The sequence below is a fragment of the Copadichromis virginalis genome, linkage group LG19 (genome assembly GCF_057382275.1).
Source record: "Copadichromis virginalis isolate Kocher_CV1m ecotype Utaka linkage group LG19, C_Virginalis_male_GT1.1, whole genome shotgun sequence".
NCBI classification, from domain to species: domain Eukaryota; kingdom Metazoa; phylum Chordata; class Actinopteri; order Cichliformes; family Cichlidae; genus Copadichromis; species Copadichromis virginalis.
In genome coordinates, this window is record NC_140636.1 from 28458857 (window position 1) to 28478682 (window position 19826).

Here is a 19826-nt window from a genome sequence, read left to right on the forward strand (position 1 = left end):
CGTATTCAGCTGTATAAAATACTGATCTATAGCAAAGTAAGTGCTTCATATAGTATTGTCAGCACTCTTGTCTGAATGAGGTGTTTTGATGGTAAATAAACCTAAATATGTGAAAAAATAATGGAATTAAACTTCAATAATAATGTAATGTAGTATAGGTGTAGAATTTAAACTAAGCCTTATCCTCTCAGATTTCCTTGCACAAAATATTTCTTCCATGTCATTCCCTTCTGAAAATTGTTTCATCGCCAGCAGTAAAAATATGTGCTATTAGACAGTTCCATGCCCTGAAGAGTCACACCATTCAACACACTCTGCATGCAGATCCACCAAATGCTAAATACTGTCGCAGCATATGATACCAATGCCATTAGCCAGGTGGCTTTCATTACCCAAATTACAGCTATTGTTTATAATTAATTATTTGTAAATAGGAAGTTTCCAAATATAATTGATAGTTTGAATTTCCCTCATCTCCTATTAATTAGGTTGATGGGAATTTCAAGGCTTTTCACTGTGTTCGTGTTTAAGGCAATGATACAGCCTGAATGCACAAGAAAATAAGTTAATGCAGCACTCAAACTTGAATTTATCAGATTCACAGCCACTGGGTAACCTAGCTTAATAGAGCCTGAAGTACTGACCAGACAGCCATACCAGTTCAGTGACAAAGTGAAAGTCCCTAATTGTTTTTAATTTAATCTGCTGCTTTACTATTTTGGGTGCCAGTGCATATTAATGCTCTGTCTTATGTTGTAAGGAAGGGTAATTAGGTTGAGAGTGAATGATTCCCTAACCACTCTTCTGTCTCCCAACCTTCTGTTTCCCCATGTTCTAAATTATATCCGAAAGGGCAGATTTTTTATTTTCTGCTTTTTACATAAAAGCCACTGTAAGTGTGCACTGCAGTGTCACAGACTCTTGTCCGTGGCTCTTCAAATTATATTTTGTGTGTTCTTTGTTTGATGAGATTGATTTTTTTTTTTTTTTAAGTAAGTGAAACAGCGATCAATGAACCCATATGTTGACCTTGGCAAGTGCATTAAAAAATAGCTTTCTTTATTTACACAATTCACAAAGGGCTCACGACTTCCTAGCTTTAGTCACAGAACTGTTTTAGGCTTCACTTTAGGAAGACAAGTGTCTAATATATGTTATTTTAAATATTCGTAGTCATTGTCAGTTACAACCACATCACCAAGAGATATTTAAATATTAGAAAAGGTGGAAAACCTTGTTACCTTATCATCTTATTTCAAAAAAATGTTCAAAGCTGTTTTATCATATCCTAACATTTCCATGTGTTGCATATTGACACTAAGCATTTGGCTGTGCGTATCATGTGTGCAATTCATAATAAAATGCAAGCTACAGGATTTGTTTAAGGCTAACAAAATACAGTCAGAAATGCAGCTGGTTTTAGAATAGTTAACAAATTGGGTTCATTTTTATAACCACTGAGACAGGACAGAGTTTCACAAACGCTTGTACTGTGTGGCAATGGGATACATGAATTATAGTAAAAATGTAATACTCCTGTTCAGTAGGCAGATCAAATCCTCGCTGTAAGACGGCAATTGGCTACATATTTTAGCATAAGGTGAGCTTACTGCGCCCAAGAGAGGACAGGCTGGATATACATTAATGTAAAGTCTGCAAAAACTTATTGTTAATGTCTGTTAAATAAAAAAAGGGGGATTATAGCAGCATAAAACTTGACAGACTCTATAAAATGCAAACAAGTCTTGGTTTTAATCCAGATATCTGCATTCAGCTCTTCATTTTGCCCCTTTTTAATGTTTTTCCTTTTTTTTTTTAACTATTTCTTCACATCTCTAATTAGTTTAGTTCGAGTCTTGTTTTTGTGTCAATCTGCTTGAGGTAAAAATGAAAACACAAGTCCCCAAAGTTCTTAGTGTTTTTGAAACAGATATGTTTTCATAGATATTAAGCGTCGTTTATGTCCCTTTAAAGTTAACAGGCTATAGATTTAGCAATTAAGCAGTAATCATGCTCATTATAGAGAGTAATCCATTTAAAACGTAACAGATGTCTGGTCCGACAGGGGGATCATGATGGTCCCATGCCAACAATAAGGCTGTAATACTGTCGAAATGCTCAGGTGCAAGGTTGAAGTGTGGAAGAAATTTTTTCCCTCCCTTAAGTGTCCACATGTTGACAGTTGACCATTTAATGGCCCACTTAATTGCGGTGGCCCCTTCACCCCTAAGCATCATTATAAATTAATGCTGAGGGGGTAGACAATTTTTCCCCTCACACTCTGAGAACTTCCTTTGTCGTCTTCTTTACTTTTGTAACTTTGTGTGTGATGAGAATCGGGCTGCTTTAACATGTGGTGCTCGATTACACCAAAGTCTAGTATGTTTGATATGTGTGAACACTATATACTGCCCCACGGGCATGGTACGATGATTTGTGTCCTGCTTCTTGATGAAGAGCCAAACTTGGAGTGCACGAGACATACTTGAGTATCGTGTGCATCAGATGAAAAAATCTGTATCAAACACATGAGATGAGGTTTGAAGGATTGCACGACTGTGTGGACCGTCTTCATTTGCACACCCAAAACAAAACCACCAGTGACGTGAAATACTGCTCAACTTCGGAATACTTCAATAACATTATCAAGTTGTTAGAACTGTTGTGTCAGTAAGATTTGGTGCATGTTTTATTTTGCATATGGTGGTTGGGAAATAAGCAGGGAATTGAGGGGGGGGGTCGCAGTTGTTCTTGGACAGTGTACAAATTAATTGTACCTAATGTGGAAGTATCCTTAGCTGTTCTTCAGCTACAGGATTAAAATTGTTTAAAAGTGGTGTCTAGGGATCCCAAGAGGACTTCTTTGGTTCATCATAACAGGCTGAACTATTCTAATGGTTAAGATGCTTTCTTTAAAAAATGGTCACAGACAGACATTCCAGACAGAAATCAGGATTTGACATTCTTCTGGCTTTGTTTGCATGTCACAAGGGTATTTTACGGTTTCTAGTGATTGATGTCGGTGTCCTGTGTAGACTCAATATTTTAATACAGATTGGAAGCTTCAGCTTCTCATGAGTATTTACATACCATTCCCAGGTGACTTGTAATGAAAAGTCCATTAAATTTAACAATCAAGTGTACTGAGTGCAGTATATGGAGACATAAAACCACTTGTGAAAATTACGGAGCAGTTTGTGGGTGTGTGTATGAGAGCACACGTTTCTTTTTTTTTTTTCTTTTTTTTGTGATATGCAAGCTGAAGACGTGCACAGTCCAACTCCTATAATTTGTGTCACTCATTTAAATATCTGTAACTCTAAGGACACAATGGCAGCTAAGGTGGGTATCGAATGGGCTGCAAGTCCCTGTTGGAACTGTCTGTTTTCCGGGTTTGCCTCTTTGCCAGGTGTTTGACATTGACTGGAGCTGGAGATAAATGTAGCTTATGGCAACCCATGGAATTGACTGACTCTCGGGAGTCACATATAGTGAAAGTTTCCATTTCAAAGCCCATCCGTTGCAGTGGGAATGATATAGAACGGTCCATATGCTATCAAAGAAAGTACTTTTTTTTCTTATGCGTGTCTACATGTTGTCATACACAAAAAAAGACACTCACAGTAGTCATCCACTTTGCAGATTAAAGTAAAAAGCATACACTTGGGTCAACATGTTTCTTGGAGAAGAAGAAGATTTTCATAAAAAATGTTTTTACACCACAACAATGGATTCACAATAAGACAATCCAGATATGATTGTGTAGCATTTCAGCTTTAATTTCATGGGTTTACCTAAAGTATTATATAGGAATTACATCCACCATTTCCACAATTGGTCATTTTTCACAAGCTCAGAAATCTAGCATTTGGTTATGTCCAACTGTTCCAGCTTCCACATATTTATAGTCATGCTAGTTTATCCACTTACTTTTAAACCTATGAAAACTATGACTGTAATTGCTAGTGAATACCACGCTTTACTCACTAGTTAAATATTGAACTGTGTCAATTATTTGCATAGATATAAATTTCTCTTCAATTTTGTTATCTTTAGGTTGGTTGGAGTTTTCTTGCCATCGTGTTACTTTATAATAGCAGACTCTGCACTTGAATTAAGATTAGTTTAGCACTTTCCTGGAGAGACAAAGGATAGAGGAAGATGCTACGTATTAATGACTAAATGAAAAAAACAAAAATGAGCTATATTTTTCTCATCTTTCATACCCCACACGGCCTCCCTTTTTTTTCTTCCCCCACACCATCGTAGCAGGAATCCTTTTGTCAGAGGTGTTCATCTGGAACAACTTTGCCACACTTGTTTTCATGTTCTTTTAGATTACAGGGCAGCTGGCCCCAGCTTTGAAGCTCCCTTCTCCCTTTGTCTCTGTGCAATGCACTCTGGTAATTAACTTTGTCCTTCTTTTATTTGTTCCAGTCACTCGCAGTCCACTCTTCTGAGCATCTTCTCCCTGGAGTACCAGGTTAGAAGTTTTCTTCCTTTGTGAGCCCTGACAGGTGCCTAATTGAATGATGAATGTCCCTTTATTTCTTTGTAATTGAACTGCCAGCTTTCTGATTGGTTTGGAGGATGTCCCCCCCTCACCATACCCCCGTTTATTTCGCCCCACACCACCACCCCCTCCTCCTTCTCACGTTCACGTTGAGGGCCTTTGCCTGCCTGAGCCTCAGTGGATGTCTGCCAAGCCTTCCCATCCATCTGTCTAATAACATCTAGCCCCTGCTTATTTGGTGGACCTGTAATAAATTATGCTAAACCATTATTATTCTGACAATAATAATTTCCCCGTGTAGTGCGGCTGTGTGTGCTAAATGTTTGCTGACTCGCACTGTCACTGCTGCTTTCCACGGCTGACAGTGGATGATGATAAATGGCCACTGCCGCCAGTGGCAGAAGGCAGCACAAGCAGAAAATGGAGTCATTTATCATCCCACTGACAGGTGTCAGTCACACTGCCCGTCTCTGTGGAATTACATTTTTTTGTGTGTAGTAGTTTTTAAATAAGTTGTTTTTAACCAGTGCTCTTCCGCTATATCCCCTGTTCTCCTTCTTCTCGGCAACGATGGCAATTGAATTGCATAGAAATGTCAGGGTGTGAAATGTGGAATAATGTCATTGTTTGATCAAAAAAGGAGAAGTGAATACAGGGTTTGAATCAAGAAGGTAGATGGAGATAGCTGGTTTGAACGAGAGTGCCTTGGCACAGTTTGACCCTTACCAATATCATTGAAATTAAATTGCTGCTGCAATTGTTCATAAAGAATAGAGCATGGAAGAGAAGCCAAGGGTGAACAAGTTAGCATTTTAGTCAGGTCAACCGGAAATGGAAAGCACTTTGTGCCTAAAAATAGTACTAACTTAAGAGCTGTATCTATGCCTATGTGTATGTATCTGTGTGTACGTGTTAATTGTTTTAGCTATTATGATTATTATGCCATTAATCTTCATTTTTCTTCATATTATTATTACATTTAAAGAAATGGATCAAAAGGACATTCTCAAGACACCATGTGCCGGATGTTATTGAAAGCTACTACCAAAGGTATTGTGTTTCCGTGCTTTATATTGTTTTGTTTTCTTCTGTTTTCTTTCTAGATCGTTCTCCTTCTTTATCGTTTTCTCATCTCTCTTACTGTTTTTCTTCTTCCTTTAAATCGTTCACCGACCCCTGTGTGTGGCCTCCATGACAATTATAATCTCTTACAAACAAATCACCACCCACAGGATTCATTCCCGACCCCCACTTGCACCTGCTAGGCTAAAGCTCTGTTCTCCGTGTCAAACTGAAAGCAGGAAAGTAAATAAATAAACCAACCATTGGACATTTGCCTTACACACAGGCTTATGATGGGATGATTATCTGTAATTCAATGAGCATGGTTAAATTTAAAAAAAGAAAAGAAAGAAAGAAAGAAAGAAAGAACTGAAAACAGACTGTATTGGGAAAAGCCTCTTTGCATATTGCAATTAGCCTTTATCTAGCTTATTAGGCCACTGTTCTGGAGAAAATAAAGCTGGATAATGCACTTCTAATCTACTTACAACAACAAACCTCTGAGATGATCTGGGTAAGATCTGAAGTGTATTGCAGGTTTAGCTGGCGAGGGAAAAAAGGCTTTTTGGGCGGCAGGGGTTAACTAACTATCATATGCTTGTCTGGCTTCTTGGAAATTTGAAGCCCTTCAAGCAGTGCTGTTTTAACCACACGGAGCCTGCCATATGCCACCCAGGGCAAAGTCATCTGGGACATTAGCATGTCTTGGCTAGCCCGATCTAGCCCCCTTCTACCCTTCTGTCTGCCTTTGTGGGTCATGTTTTTTTTCACTACTCTTGTTATTCTTTGTTATAATGAAGGTATCTGAGTGAAGCCAAGGCACAGCCTACTGCTCCTGTCCTGCTTGAATTGGCCAATGAGGTAATGGCATAACTTTTTTTTTATGTCTTTTTACTTGCCAATGAAAAACACATCTGAGTTTATCCTTTATTTTTTCTATAAATGGATAGATAGCAGTTGGCTGCAGTTTTTGATTTTCTTCCTTGTCTGTTAGTCATTATCAAAATTGGTAAAATGGTTGGCTCAATTATCAATTATTTAATGTAATTAGCGCTCGGCTCCATTAAGCAGATGTGAAAATACTTTTTCTGTTTTATTATGTAATTTTCCAAATTGCAGTTGAGGCAGAGTTGATACAAACTGCGGACAGGTGAGACTGGGGTCATTAGTTAATTCCTCTCTTTATTATTTGATCTGTTATTTTCTTTGCGAGTTCAGTGAAGAATTTGTAGTCTTGTTGATGTAGCAGCAATTGTTTATGTGCAGCTTAAATCCATGTCATTCAGTGGTACAAAACTCAGGTAGGTTGGAAATTCATGCTGTAAGAAACCTGTTTCTTTCAGAATTTAAGTGATCACTTATATTTATTATATTTTAAACCTAGTTAGTAAATGTTTGCTATTTTTAGGGTAATGCCAAACTCTTGTTAAGTGTTCCAAAATATAAATCCAACTATACTATAGTCTCAATACACTACATCTTAGATGGTTACATTACTTCTTACTGAATGAATGAAAATCTTTGCATTCAGTTTTTGTAAGTTCACGACATTTTTCGTCTTACAGATTATAAAGGAAGAGAAAAGGCCCGATAACCTTTTTAAACATTTAAATTTGCACTTGAATTTTGATTGGCGCGTGCACTAGGCAATGAAATTCGAGGGTCTCTTAATCTAAAATCACAGTAGTTCACATGCATCAGTGGTACCTCAAAGCCAACTGCCATTATTCATTCTCCGTTTAATTGACGCTTGATTTTTTTTTTTTTCTTGAAAGGATCCAATTCAGCTAAGAGATAACTGTCTATGAACCATTTAACTGTCATCTTAATATGCTACTTAACATCTAAACCAAGCACTCATGGTCTCCCAGACTGCTAATTGATGTAGTTTCATGTCTTTATGAGACAATATATCTCCAACAGAGGAAAATGATTAACAGTGATGAAAACTATTCATAGATATTTTTTTGCCCTTAGAAGAAGCTCATGAAACAGAGATGGACTCAACATTCACTGTTTCTATCTTTATGGGAATTTTATGCAAATATTACTTGAATATGGCATTAGAACAGGTGCAGTTGTGCTGCACTGTGCGACCCATTTTGGTTTACAGTTTGATAAAACCAGAGTTTTAATAAAAACGAATTCTTTTTAGGCTCTGTGATTCTTAGTCACATGTTAAACTCATGAAGGTATGTGTGTTATAACCAGGGAATGAAGATGGACTCATGATTAATATGAAAATTAGGGAGATGCATGTACCTCAACTAATCAGGTAGTCTTTATTCAGGCTGAGCCTGCATTGGTAATGTTGCCATTTTTCATGTGTCAGCTCTGATGCAGGTTACCAAGAATCTGATTTTCTCTGGTTATTCAGGGTTCGATGGTTTGAGTTGTGAGCCGGCCAGGAAGCACGGAGAGAAAGGAGGGAAGGGAGAAAAGATAGTGAGGGGAAATTAGAAGAATTAGAGAGAAGAAAGAAAGCTACTGTAACTGCAGGTTACAAATGCTAAGTCAGAGTCAGTACTATCAGAGGTCTTAATGAAGATGTAAACTCTTTGCTCACCCCTTAATTATTATAGACATGTTAAGCTTTTTTTTTTTTTTTACTAGCTGCCTTCTTAGTGCAATATTATGGAGATGTTAACAAATACTACTGTGGGTAAAAAGACATTGTTTAGACAGAAGCATCTCTGCTCCCAGCGTTACAAGGAAGCATCACAGAAAAGATGAAACACTCCATTCTCACTGCAAGCTGAGGGCAAATTCACTTTTGGTCCCCAATTATGCTAACAAGAGGAAAAATGATCTTTGGCTGGAAGAATGTTGTTTCGTAATGAGCTGGCTAGGAATGGCAAAGTCTTCAAGCAATGTTTTAATTCCCTCTATACTGAGTAAGCTGTGAATTTTAGTAGTGAATGACTTAATGCATCTTCTTTTATTCGCCGTATATTGTTTCAGCATTAGCCAAATGTAGACCTTGGAAAAATATATCTTATGCTAATGCACCCATATATATTTTTTGTCATGCTGTTCTTTATAATAACTGTTGTATTTTTTTAATATGTTAATAAAACATTGTAATAATAACAACAATTTTAGTATGTAGGAATGTATTGCACTGATCAGAGAGACACATTCACCATCAGTCGTTCGTGCTCTCTTACCTGTCAACTTTTCTCCTTGCACTCGACCATAAACACTGCTCACCTCTAAGGTGTGTTTGTGTTCAAAGAGTGCTGCTGCCATAGGTTCTTTCCTTCCTATTAAGGACTACATTCCCACCATCCCTCAGGTGTGTCCTATTGGTTCCTATAGTTTTGCCTTGGTGATCATTCTATGATTAAAGCTCTCCATTGTCTCTTGCCTGGGCACAGTATGTGCTGCTTTTTCTTTCAAGATGAGAGACTCAGGTTGTCTGTTTGACAGAAGGAAAGGCAATTCAGCCAGGTAGCTTGGCTGTGTAATAAGCGATCTCTTGTTCCTGTGGGAAAGGTTGATGCAAAGCAATGCTTTCAAAGACCAATTTGCACGCGGATTGTCAAAAGTAAGGTCAAGGTTTTGAAACGCAATAATATAATTTAGAGCCATTACGATCATTATTATCTATGTGACATCAGCCAAAGGTAAACTGGCTGTTCAATTTCAATGTCGTAAGTCTTAGGCTCTTTAAAATATGTTTGCACTTCCAGCTGGATATATGGGATTTTTTTTCTCAAGCAATTCTTCAGAGAGGAATATAAATTCCACCATCTTTTAAGTGAATATTAATTCCTCATTGATAGTAAAGTCTGTTTTTATTTAAGCTGCTTGTTTTTTCTGTTGATTTTTTTCTTTCCTTTTATGTTTTTTTTTTTGTTTTTTTTTTTTAATCTGTGTAAAGGTGGATCTGTCTCCTGCGCTGATGGCTCGTATCATCCTGGACAGGTTTCTTCAGGGCCAGGATGGTGGAATGCGTGAGTAACACTTTTCCATTTCTCACTCTGTCCTTTCTATCATTCTCCCCATCAGTCTTAATTGTAGCACTTTGTCTTTTTAATCCCTTTCTGTTTGAGTCCCAATTCCAGTCTAGCTGCTGTATTTTCAGCCTGTCAAACCCTAATGAGAGATAGACCACATTTAGTAGTAGCTGCATCCCAGGGCACATGACTGGCAATTAAGTACTAGGAGGACCACCCACCTCTCAACTGCAGTGTGGATCAATGGTAGCTCACCTCATCAGTGTTATTTATAACACCCCTGATTTCTTCCCTCAGCCTCCTTCATCCCCCAATGCATCCATCTATCGCTAGCATTCTCCTCTTCTCTCATTCCCTTCTCTTCCTCGCTGCCTGCTGGGGTCTGCAGAGGAAATTGAGTTGAGGGAAGACTGTGGCAGAAAAAGCAAACCATTTCTAGGTAGTGCTGATGGACACACTGTGGGAGAACAAAATTACAGACACAAATATTGTTGTTGAATGTGTCAAAGATCTTTTCCAGAAATTGTGGGAATTGTTGCCCATGTGTAGTCTGGTTAGTGTCTTTCTCCTGTATTTGTCCAAAATTCCTGCGTTTTACCAGTTTTAGTCACATTGTTAATTTATAACAAAAAATAAACAACTCCCCCTCCTCTCCCCTCCCATCCCCACACTCTGGAACTTCCAGTATCACACATATGCATATTATTTTAGTGGGTCTATCCCGAGGACTTTCTGTCTGTGCAGTAGTCACTACTTTGAGAGCGAATCACATGATGTCAAAAAGACGTGCTTCCAATTTAATCAAGAAAGAGATTAAAGTGGATGTGTGTTATTTTCAACTTCGCCACAGCACAGCCATTTGTCAAAGTCAAAGATGTGATTGCTTTGGACCCACCGTTATCCGCTGCCTGTCAAAATACTAGTCTGAGCTGCTTGTAGAACAGGGCATTCATCCACAAGCACTATGTCTCAGATAATGGCACACTGCATCTGTCCATCTCCATACAGTGAAAAAATGTTTTATTATTGCTCAGAATAGATTTGTACCAGATGAAATGTTCTAGAAAATCCTTGTTTAATTTTGAGCAGAGTTACAGGCGTACAGCATCTCACTTTTTTGGATGCTAGCAAATAATATCATGCTCCTTCAAAGAATAATTTCACATGCAATGCATGTTGTAAATATTTGCATAATATATTATCTAGTGAAATAGATAATATATATATTTAATATATATATATATATATATATATATATATATATATATATATATATATATATAGTGCAGTAATTTGTTTCCACAAAGAAACAATGCAAGGATAATTGTCTTTCCTGACAATTAGCTAACAGGTTGGTTCAGTGCTATTGGCAGGCATATCTTTCATCCTCCCTCCAGCCTCGGACAGATCTCCAGTGTGCTTGTGTGTATTTGTGTGTTTTAGTCAGACTCTAGAGGAAGGGCAGGCAGGCTCACTGCAAAGATCAATAGACTTCTAAATAAGGGACATTACCTCCAACAGGGTGAGTGGCTTGCCTTTGCCTACCATTGTCGTTGTTTTTTTTTTTTTTATTCCTCTTCTCTTTCCCCTTGCATTTAAGAGACACATGAATGGGGCCTTTGGGACTATGGAATATATGTACAATCACTAGTGCCGGATCAATACAGAGTTTTAAATTGTTTTTGTACCTTCCTAGTGTGTGGGGTTTTTTTTGGTTTGCTTTTTGCTTGCTTGTTGCAACCCCCTATCCCCCACCAATCCCACATCGTCCTTCCCACTAGCTACCCACACTGCCACACCTCAACATGACAACAGCACCAGCAAACTCCATCCCCCTTCCTTGAAGCAGAAATATTGGAGAGTGTTTCAGTCAAGCAAAGTGAAAGACTATCTGGTGATGCTTGTACATGAATCAATACAGTCAAAGCAGTTTTATTATGTATTGAATGCAATATCAACATCCATAATGGTCTTTGCTTCTTGTCTTTTGAAGCTGGGCAATAGGGAGGGTCACTTGTTCACCCAAATGACACAGCTTTAGTATATACACCAGAATTCCTTGCAGGGTAGTACTTTCTTTGTTTTTCTTTCCAGACTTGTATCCAGCTTATGTGTCAGGGTTGTGAATATGATAGAAAAGTTTTATGAAACTATTAATAAATTTAAAAAAAAACTTTTTTTAAGTCAAGTGGTTATTATAAGTCTTTTTATTGGTTAAATCTATGTCTGTGTTGTTTATATAAATATACTGGATACTATATTTCATTTTATGAAAGTATACATAATGATAATAAAGCAAAATTGTATTGTTTTTAAATATTCAGTAATCTTGAGGAATACATTTTTAAATGATTACATTTTTTGTAAATATTTATACATTTTCAAATATTTCAAATAAGTGATTGAAAAAAAAATGAAGATAATAATTTCACTGAATTTCAGTGAGCATGAATGTGCCAGCTCCACACAGAGAATCCCTCGCTGGCTGATGGATTCAAGTCGAGGACCTTCTTGTGAGGTCACAAGGGGTCATGCCTGCCAGTGCATGGGTCCTCTCATGTACTCCAGCTTCCTCTTACAATCCAAAGATGTGCATCTTAGAGTAACTGGTGATTGTAAATCGGGTATACATGAGAATATGAGCATGAATGGTCATCTGTCGCTGAGTTAGCCCTACGATTGACTGTCAACCTGTCTAGGGTGTGCCTCATTTCACGCCCTGATACCTGGGATAGGCTCCAGTCCCATCGCAACCCTGAATTGAATAAGCAGAAGAAGATAAATGAATGTGTGGATGGATGGAATTGCAGTGAATCCCAATAACGACAATTACTAGAGCTGAACTAACAATTGTGCATTTTAAAAGGTTTGCATTAACAGGAGTGGTAGGGACAGATCTCATGAAAACATTATTATAGGCACAGCTAACACATCTCAGCCCAATGAAAAGTTCTGTAAATGAAAGTATAACACTGCAGAGAGCTATACTGTCATTCCTATTCTGTATCATTAGATACAGGATGGTCGTATCTAGTAGTAGATTCAAAGTCACAGCAAAAACACTGGGGGAGCCAATGCTCTGTCTTCTCCCCCTCCTGCTATCTCTTCATCTTTCTTTCTATTCCTCCTTTGACAGGAGTTGATGTGCCTCTAGATTTAGACATACTTTTTGAGGAGGCAATTTTGCTAGCTATTTGACCTTTTCCATTTTCCCAAGGCCCAGCTCCAGATTAGATTGCTACTCCATGTTTTGTAACTATGTGATTCGACCGCCTTTAAGATTTATTGTCACATTCCTTTACAGAAGCCTTGTACGCAAGGTTATAAATGTCCCGTGTTTGATGTTAACACTGTGAGAATCTTAGTGTCTACTATGATCCTTTGGTTACTTGACAGGATTTATAATAACTTTAATGTTTCTCAGATAAAACGTGTTGATAACTGAATATTGTACTGGGTCTTATCGGAGCAAATTTTCAACGTGGTCGCTATGACTGTTATGGTCCCTTCCCTCTTGTGTTCAAGTGCTCCTCTCTTCTCTGTTACACCTCTCCAATGTGCAGAGATGGGGTGTGTATATGAAGCCTTTTTTTTCCAAATAATGAGAGCAAGGGCACTTCATTAGCAAGACGGGAGGGAGTAAGGAGGCAAAGACAGCATGAGTGTTAGTGTGTGCATGTGTGTATGCAAGGGGGCGGTTGCGAGGGAGGTAAGCAGCACCGTGGTACTTCACTTGACAAGTATACTAATTACTCCTTTTCAGCAGAGAAGCTCCAGTCAGCCTCTGCCACAGTCTAATGGCCTGACCTGGGAAGCCTTTCTCCATAGCAGTGCCTCCCCAGATCTACTATTACTACACACACACGCACACATACACAGAGAAATGTGGAGTCTCATCTCACCGCTATCAGAAGGAATCAGGTGGAAGCAGATCAGTTCTGCCCCAGTAACCTCTTCAGGGACCGAGTTCCTCTTGCACAGGAGATACCACCTCATATCATCAACTAGCACCTACACACCACCACAGATAGTTTAAAAAGAAACACATACCCCCCACCCCCTATCTCCCACTCTCTCTCTTTCCCATCTTCTGTTTTTTTTCTTTTTTCTTTTTTCTCAGTGCGGGGGGATAAATTTAAAAGGAGTAAATTGGAAAATCAAATGAGGGCTTTAGGCAACCGCAGAGATTTGCAGAGCTGTCGGCCAGTGTTGGAGAGCCTCATCCATCATGTCCCACAAGTAGTCAATTCCTCTAGTATCTGTAAATGTTTTCAGATATTAGCCAATTTATATGCTCCGAGATTCATCATGGAAAATCAGCTTTAGCGGTGCACATTATCAGGACCTGTCTCTCCCTTGCTCCATGAAGTTTGATGAACGAGTGCCCCTCCACAGCTCAATGGCTTGCGCATGGGGAGTGTGCGGGGGTGTGGGCATATAGAGGAAATGGGTAACTGCCCACCCCCACCCGTGGAAAATAGTGGGTTTTTTAATTAATAAACAAACTTACAAAGGAGCTCATCAGTGTCAGGGGTAATAACAATCGTCATCCGTTATTGTTTATTACAGTCCTCCCTCAACAAATGTTGCTATTTAATGAGGTTTCTCTCTGTTTTTTTGTGTTTGCGATAATGACTTTTTCACCCTAGTGGAGAAAAGAGGAGTCCCAGTAGTTACAAATGAAAGAAAGTAAGCAATGAGAAAACATGCCAAGGTTCTGTTGCCGTTACCTTGCCTTATATAGTTTATCTTGTTTTGGAGTTGCATATGAAAACAGGCCTGTGATTTGTTTACACTGGTTGTTTTCTTTAGCAAATCCCTATGGAGGTGTAGCGTTTCACATCTATTATTCCCCTCTTCTCTGTTCCTTTTGTTCAGATGTTGACGGTGTGATATGGTGCCTTAGTCAGAATTTATACCAGCATGGGACAATTACAGTAAATTTGGTGAATGTTTACAAGGTGCAAAGTTGTGCTGCAGGGCTTTGTTCTCCGTGTCTAGTGTTCTACAGATTGTGCTTTTTATTTTTCTGCACGCATTTTTATGTGTGCCTCTGTATGTGCTTTGAGCGTGTGTATTTAAAGAGCATTGCTTGTGTGTTTTTGTTTCTGTGTGTGTATGTTTGCATATAGCAGAAAGGAGCTCAGGGTGTTCTAGAGGTGTGCTGCCGTGCAAGGCGGGGGCGTCTTTAATAAATGTATGCTGATGTTGGAGGCTGCAACGATGCGAAGGATGCAAGGGCCCTGTTGTTATTTACTGCTGTGTTTGTGCACAGCAGCGAATCCTGGGCCTGCAAATGGCATTACAGCCCGTGATGAATGAGCATTAGGGTAAACTCATTTTAAAAGCATCCTGATTTATTAGCAGCCTGGCCTTCCATTTTCATCAGGTCAATGCTTGGCTGAAATTCCACAATGTCAGCGCCAAGGTCACCTCTTTATGGCTATTTTTAACCCCATCCCTCAAAAAGCGCAGACGAAAGAGATCCTGGCACTTATTATGGCCGTCGACAAAAAAATATCAAAGAGCTTGAGAGACAGGGAGAATTCTAGTCCTGAAAGTGTGTGTTATGTGAGAGACCAAAATGTGGTGGTGGTCAACCTCCAATTATGAGTGCTAGTAAGACAAGAGCTTTAATGGCTAACGTTTGCCTTCAGGGAGGTTTATTACACACTACTGTTTTGCAGAAACAGCGTCAAATCTATAAAAAGACCATTAGGAAGAGGGAAAAAATCAATCAAAATGCCATTAAAGTGGAATAAGTTGCCAATATTGCTGATGTGGTTGCGGGTCCTTTGATTTTCCTTCAGATTATTAGGCACAGTCGAGTAGTGACTTTGTTAAGGGAAACCAGTGTTGTTGGGGAGTAATATGTCTCCTGGCTTCATAAAGTTTGCTGCCTCATATTTCCCACTTTATTGATTATCCATTATCATTTGTCATGAGGTGTCCTAACTCAAGGGGAAAATATAACCCTCTTTCTTCACCACCACCCGCATTGCACAGGAGCATGGTATGGATCTGCGTGTGAAGGTACCAATCTCTGAGAAAAATGAGCAGAGAAATAAAGCACTGCCCTGTGCCTTGCAGCTCTAAGAGGGAGTGTGGGGTTATGGGATGGGCTGGGGGGAGCACTGTAGCTGGCTGGGAGAGACTAAAACAGAAAGCAGGTTGCACAAAACAAGAAAAAAAAGCCTATGCAGGAAAAGATAGAGACGAAGAAAGGAGGAGGCGCTTTTGTTCTTCTTCCACCTCCTCTACTTTTTATTTCATCATAAGGTACACTGAAAAAAATATGTTGTTGGATTTACTTAATTCAATGGTGGACATTTGTTGCACACAGATGTTTTGCTTTGGCAGCAACTTAAACAATTGAGTTAAATTAACACAATTTATTCATGTTCAATAAACTTGTGCAATTTGTGTTGATAAAATGTGACTTAAACATGTTTTGATGAAGTAATTTGAGCTCTTGGAATATTTTAATCCTTCACAATTTTCTCATGTTATCCCAACATGATTCAATAACTTTTACCCAATACTACTTGGTCACTTAAATACTACATGTTATCTTCAAATTACATTTTGCTATTATATTCTAGTATCAAATACACAATTTTCAAATGGAGGCCTTATAACAGATTGTATTGTTCTCTTCCAAGATGGTTGCTGGCATCCACCAGTAACCTTTCAAAACAAAATGTCTAATTTCACTGCATTGACAGTAGGTAAAGAATTAAACTGACATTACTCCTCTACTGAATCTATATAAATCAACAGTTAAATAATGTCAGTTCTTCCGTGTTCTCTGGAATCAATCACAGCAAAGAAATTGGACTGTTTCTTTTGAAAAATGTTGGGAAAGAACAATACAAAACATTCTATTTAAGGCCTCTAACGTCAAGATTCAGTTAAACAACAATTATAACTAAACAATTTGAGGTAATGTTAGTTTCCATTAACATTAAATTAGGTTACTGAATTGGCAAACACCTTCCTATTAACACTACCCATTTTACCCCAATAACTAAAGAAATTAGCACTTGCAGGTCAAAACCTTTATTCAAGAGACGCAAAAATAACATTGATACAGTGACTGTCAAAAATTACAGCACTGATCATACTGTGACATCTTGGTTCAAAACAGCACACTTAGAAATATTCAACGTTCTTTACTTCAACTGAATGAAACTGAAAATACCATTTCACACGACCCATATGGGATATTTAGACTGTATAACTGTTCACGCTACATCTCTTCACTAGTAAAAGAAAGAAAAAATACAAAGAGAAATTTAAAAATGCTGCCAAACAGACAAACAGAACTTGTACAGAGCAAAAGGAAAAACAAACAACAACAAAAAACGGCTCGTCCTCATGGCAGTTGCAGAGTATATAAAAATGAACCCTGCGATCCGTTCCTGGAATTGAGCTTCAAAAATGCAGCAGAACAAGTGTGAGATTTAAATGTCCTCTCACCTAGAGCTGGTCACCTCACATGCATAACAGTGAGCTTCGTTGCAGGAGCAGTTTTGTCTTAGTTGTGAGCTTTTCTTGAGAGCTGAGTTGCATCCAACTCCATTACCACCCATTGAATCACCTCAAAAGTGTAGCAGAGTTGTGATGGGTAACTCATGTTGAAGGAATAAAAAAGGTCCAAACAGCATGGCTACTGCAAAGGTCACGTTATCCAGATCTTGAAGAACAACATCAGAAAAGTCATTGCCTGCCGCATCCTCTGGAGACAGATGTTCATTGTGGTTTTCTCAATCTGTGCAGTGGCCTCAGTCAAGTCCTGGTTAAACACAAAACATTTCTTTAAGATTCCTTTTTAAACTCATCTCTTTTGAATCTACCAGTTCTAATGTTAGAGTAATTTAAACCAATGCAAGCAACATAGTAAATAGCTATAGCCAAAGAGTGGCCTGCCATGCTGCCATTCATGGTCTAACAGAGTTTCTAAGAGAGGGTGAAAAACATAATAATTTCAAATGCTTTACATTAGTTTTTGTTAGAAAGACACCGGCCCATCAGAAATCCAGGTTATGTCACTCAGAAGATGTTAGAATTTAGACTTTCAGCCCCACAATTTGGTTAGCTGTTGGTCAGTTGGTCATTTTTTCAAACAAAAGCTAATATAAATATTGGTGGGATTTTCCTTTGTTCATTAGAATGACAAATTTAAAGTTTCTTCACACTGATGTGACCCCTAATACAGGGGTGGGGATGGGGCCTCAAGGGCCGGCGGCCGAGTTCACTACCAGGCCTCATGTGAACTTCAAATTATTAAAGAGGACTACTGGTCCTAACCAGTCCAATGAGGATCAAGTGGATAACTAAATGCATTTTTAAATGTTGCAAAGCCACAATCTACTCATAAAACACTCACCATGAACTCCTGCACCAAGATGTTGCAATTGTCTTTCACACAGATGCGGAGCACTTTGATGAGGGACTCCGAGCATTAATGTCATCCTTGACTATTATAACAAAGAAAACAGAGATTTGTGAACTTTTCAGTAGCACAGAAGAAAATGATCCCAGACAAAAACTCTTGACTTTTTAAACCAGTCAACATGCAACACCAGCATCTACAAAGCAATATCAAAAATTCCTGTTTGACATCAACTTTATGGATATATAGTTTCCAGAACATATATTTTTAAAAAAAGATAATTTTTTCTCAGTGGGCCAGTAAATGCATGACGAAAATTATGGCATCCTTTTAGTGGAATCATTACTCACAGGTAATAGTTGACTGTTTCAATGGATGTAGCATAAAAATCTTTTACTGACCTAATGCAATACATATACACTTTGTAGTTAAAGAATTTTAAAGTTCTTACTGTCATCATGGCAGCTACATCCTTTAGCTTTGTGCCCTGTTCCCCCGATCACTTTGCAAACACTTTCAGCAGACTGTCAGAGAAAAACTCAGCTCCGTCAGAAACCTTGACTGTAAAGGCATGGTTGGGATGCACTGGAATGCTGCATTTTATCTGAAATGACATAAAATTATTTTGAAATAACAGCAGGCACTGTGCTTGGTTAATCAGTAATGTTTTGTTGAATAAAAACTGTGTTTCCAGATCTTATGGGATTAAAAAAAAATCCAAAGATGTTTGTTTCTGATTTGCAACCCAACAACCCACAAGTTACAACCTCATTTCAGTTCAAGTGTGCATTAATGCGAGTCCAGTAATCACCTTTCTGGCAATACATACAGGTATAAGTTAAACCTATGGCAGATTTTGGATCTCTCAGTTGTATTAATAGGGTGAGTATGCATGCACCTAATAATTATAAAAAACCTATTATAATTAAGTTACAGAAACGAAAATAGAATATACTTTCTTACCATAACACCTTGAACCCACAATCCATCAGCTGACTCCTGGTGAAATGCAGAATAGAGGTCATCTCTCAATGTGCAGCAAAAAAAACAAAAACAAAAGGACAGCAGGTGAGGGCAGGAGGGGTAGGGATGTAAGCTAGCATAATGCCGCTGATGATATTAGCTAAAGCTGTTCAATGTCCAAAATCTCACTAACACCACGGTGCAGTAAATACACAATGTAACTGAAGAGTCAGTTGACAAATCTATTCACACAGAAAACCAAATTATGTTATGAGTGCCTCGTAATTAGGTTTAATGTGATATTACGGCTCTTGTGCCAAAGGCAAATTCAAATGAAAAAGCGCCAATTCTTTGACAACAGATAAAACAGCAAATAAGCTAACGGCTCTTTTTTAGCATGTTACATGGCGACACTCTAGACGTTTAACTACATTTGGCTGAATTATGGTAAAAATGAATTCAAAAAATCAAGACATACCAAAAACGTAGAGTTGGCTGCTCGACTTGACTGAGATGGATGCCTTTTTTAAACCACGATCCAAAGCCCGCGAGATGAAATCACGCGTGGTTTCACGAGATTTAACGTTGCTATCTTATTGACTTACGTCACCTGAACATGATATGAACAATTTAATACACCCTTTCTGCATATCATGTAGTTTTTACACTATATAGTTACATTTAACTTTAAAACATGAGGCAATTGTGTTAAATGCATGCAAGATGCTTACATAAATCCAAGAGATGGTCAGTCCCTTTTTTTCAGTGTAGATGAGGGATCATAGCAATGGCTATCTTGTTTGTGGTAGTTTCCCTAAGTGTGTAGGGGATGAGAGCATAGAAAAGAACAGCCCGCCTTTCTGTGGGTGAAATTTATCTAACAGAGGCCTAATGATCCAGATGGCTATCAATTGATTTATTACATTTTTTTGTA

The 19826-nt window shown here is 38.4% G+C and overlaps 1 protein-coding gene and 1 long non-coding RNA gene across 5 annotated transcripts in view; one reads left to right on the forward strand and one right to left on the reverse strand.

The window, feature by feature from the left end:
• Window positions 1-19826, forward strand: part of cdin1 (CDAN1 interacting nuclease 1) — a 54665-nt gene that overhangs the window by 5936 nt on the left and 28903 nt on the right. For both annotated transcript variants that reach the window (XM_085441199.1, XM_085441200.1), the window contains exons 3-6: window positions 4438-4483; window positions 5499-5563; window positions 6376-6436; window positions 9459-9531. In XM_085441199.1, coding sequence (XP_085297325.1) covers window positions 4438-4483; window positions 5499-5563; window positions 6376-6436; window positions 9459-9531 — 245 coding nt within the window. The remainder of the gene's footprint in view (window positions 1-4437; window positions 4484-5498; window positions 5564-6375; window positions 6437-9458; window positions 9532-19826) is intronic.
• Window positions 16578-19648, reverse strand: LOC146686357 (uncharacterized). Of its 3 annotated transcripts, none has more exons than XR_014916690.1 (4): window positions 19371-19648; window positions 18893-18956; window positions 17924-18533; window positions 16578-17329 (listed from the first exon to the last, which is right to left on the reverse strand). It is a non-coding gene; the product is annotated as an uncharacterized LOC146686357 (long non-coding RNA). The 3 variants fall into 3 exon arrangements; XR_014916689.1 differs by having other exon boundaries at window positions 17924-18014; window positions 18381-18533; window positions 18893-19648; XR_014916688.1 differs by having other exon boundaries at window positions 18893-19648.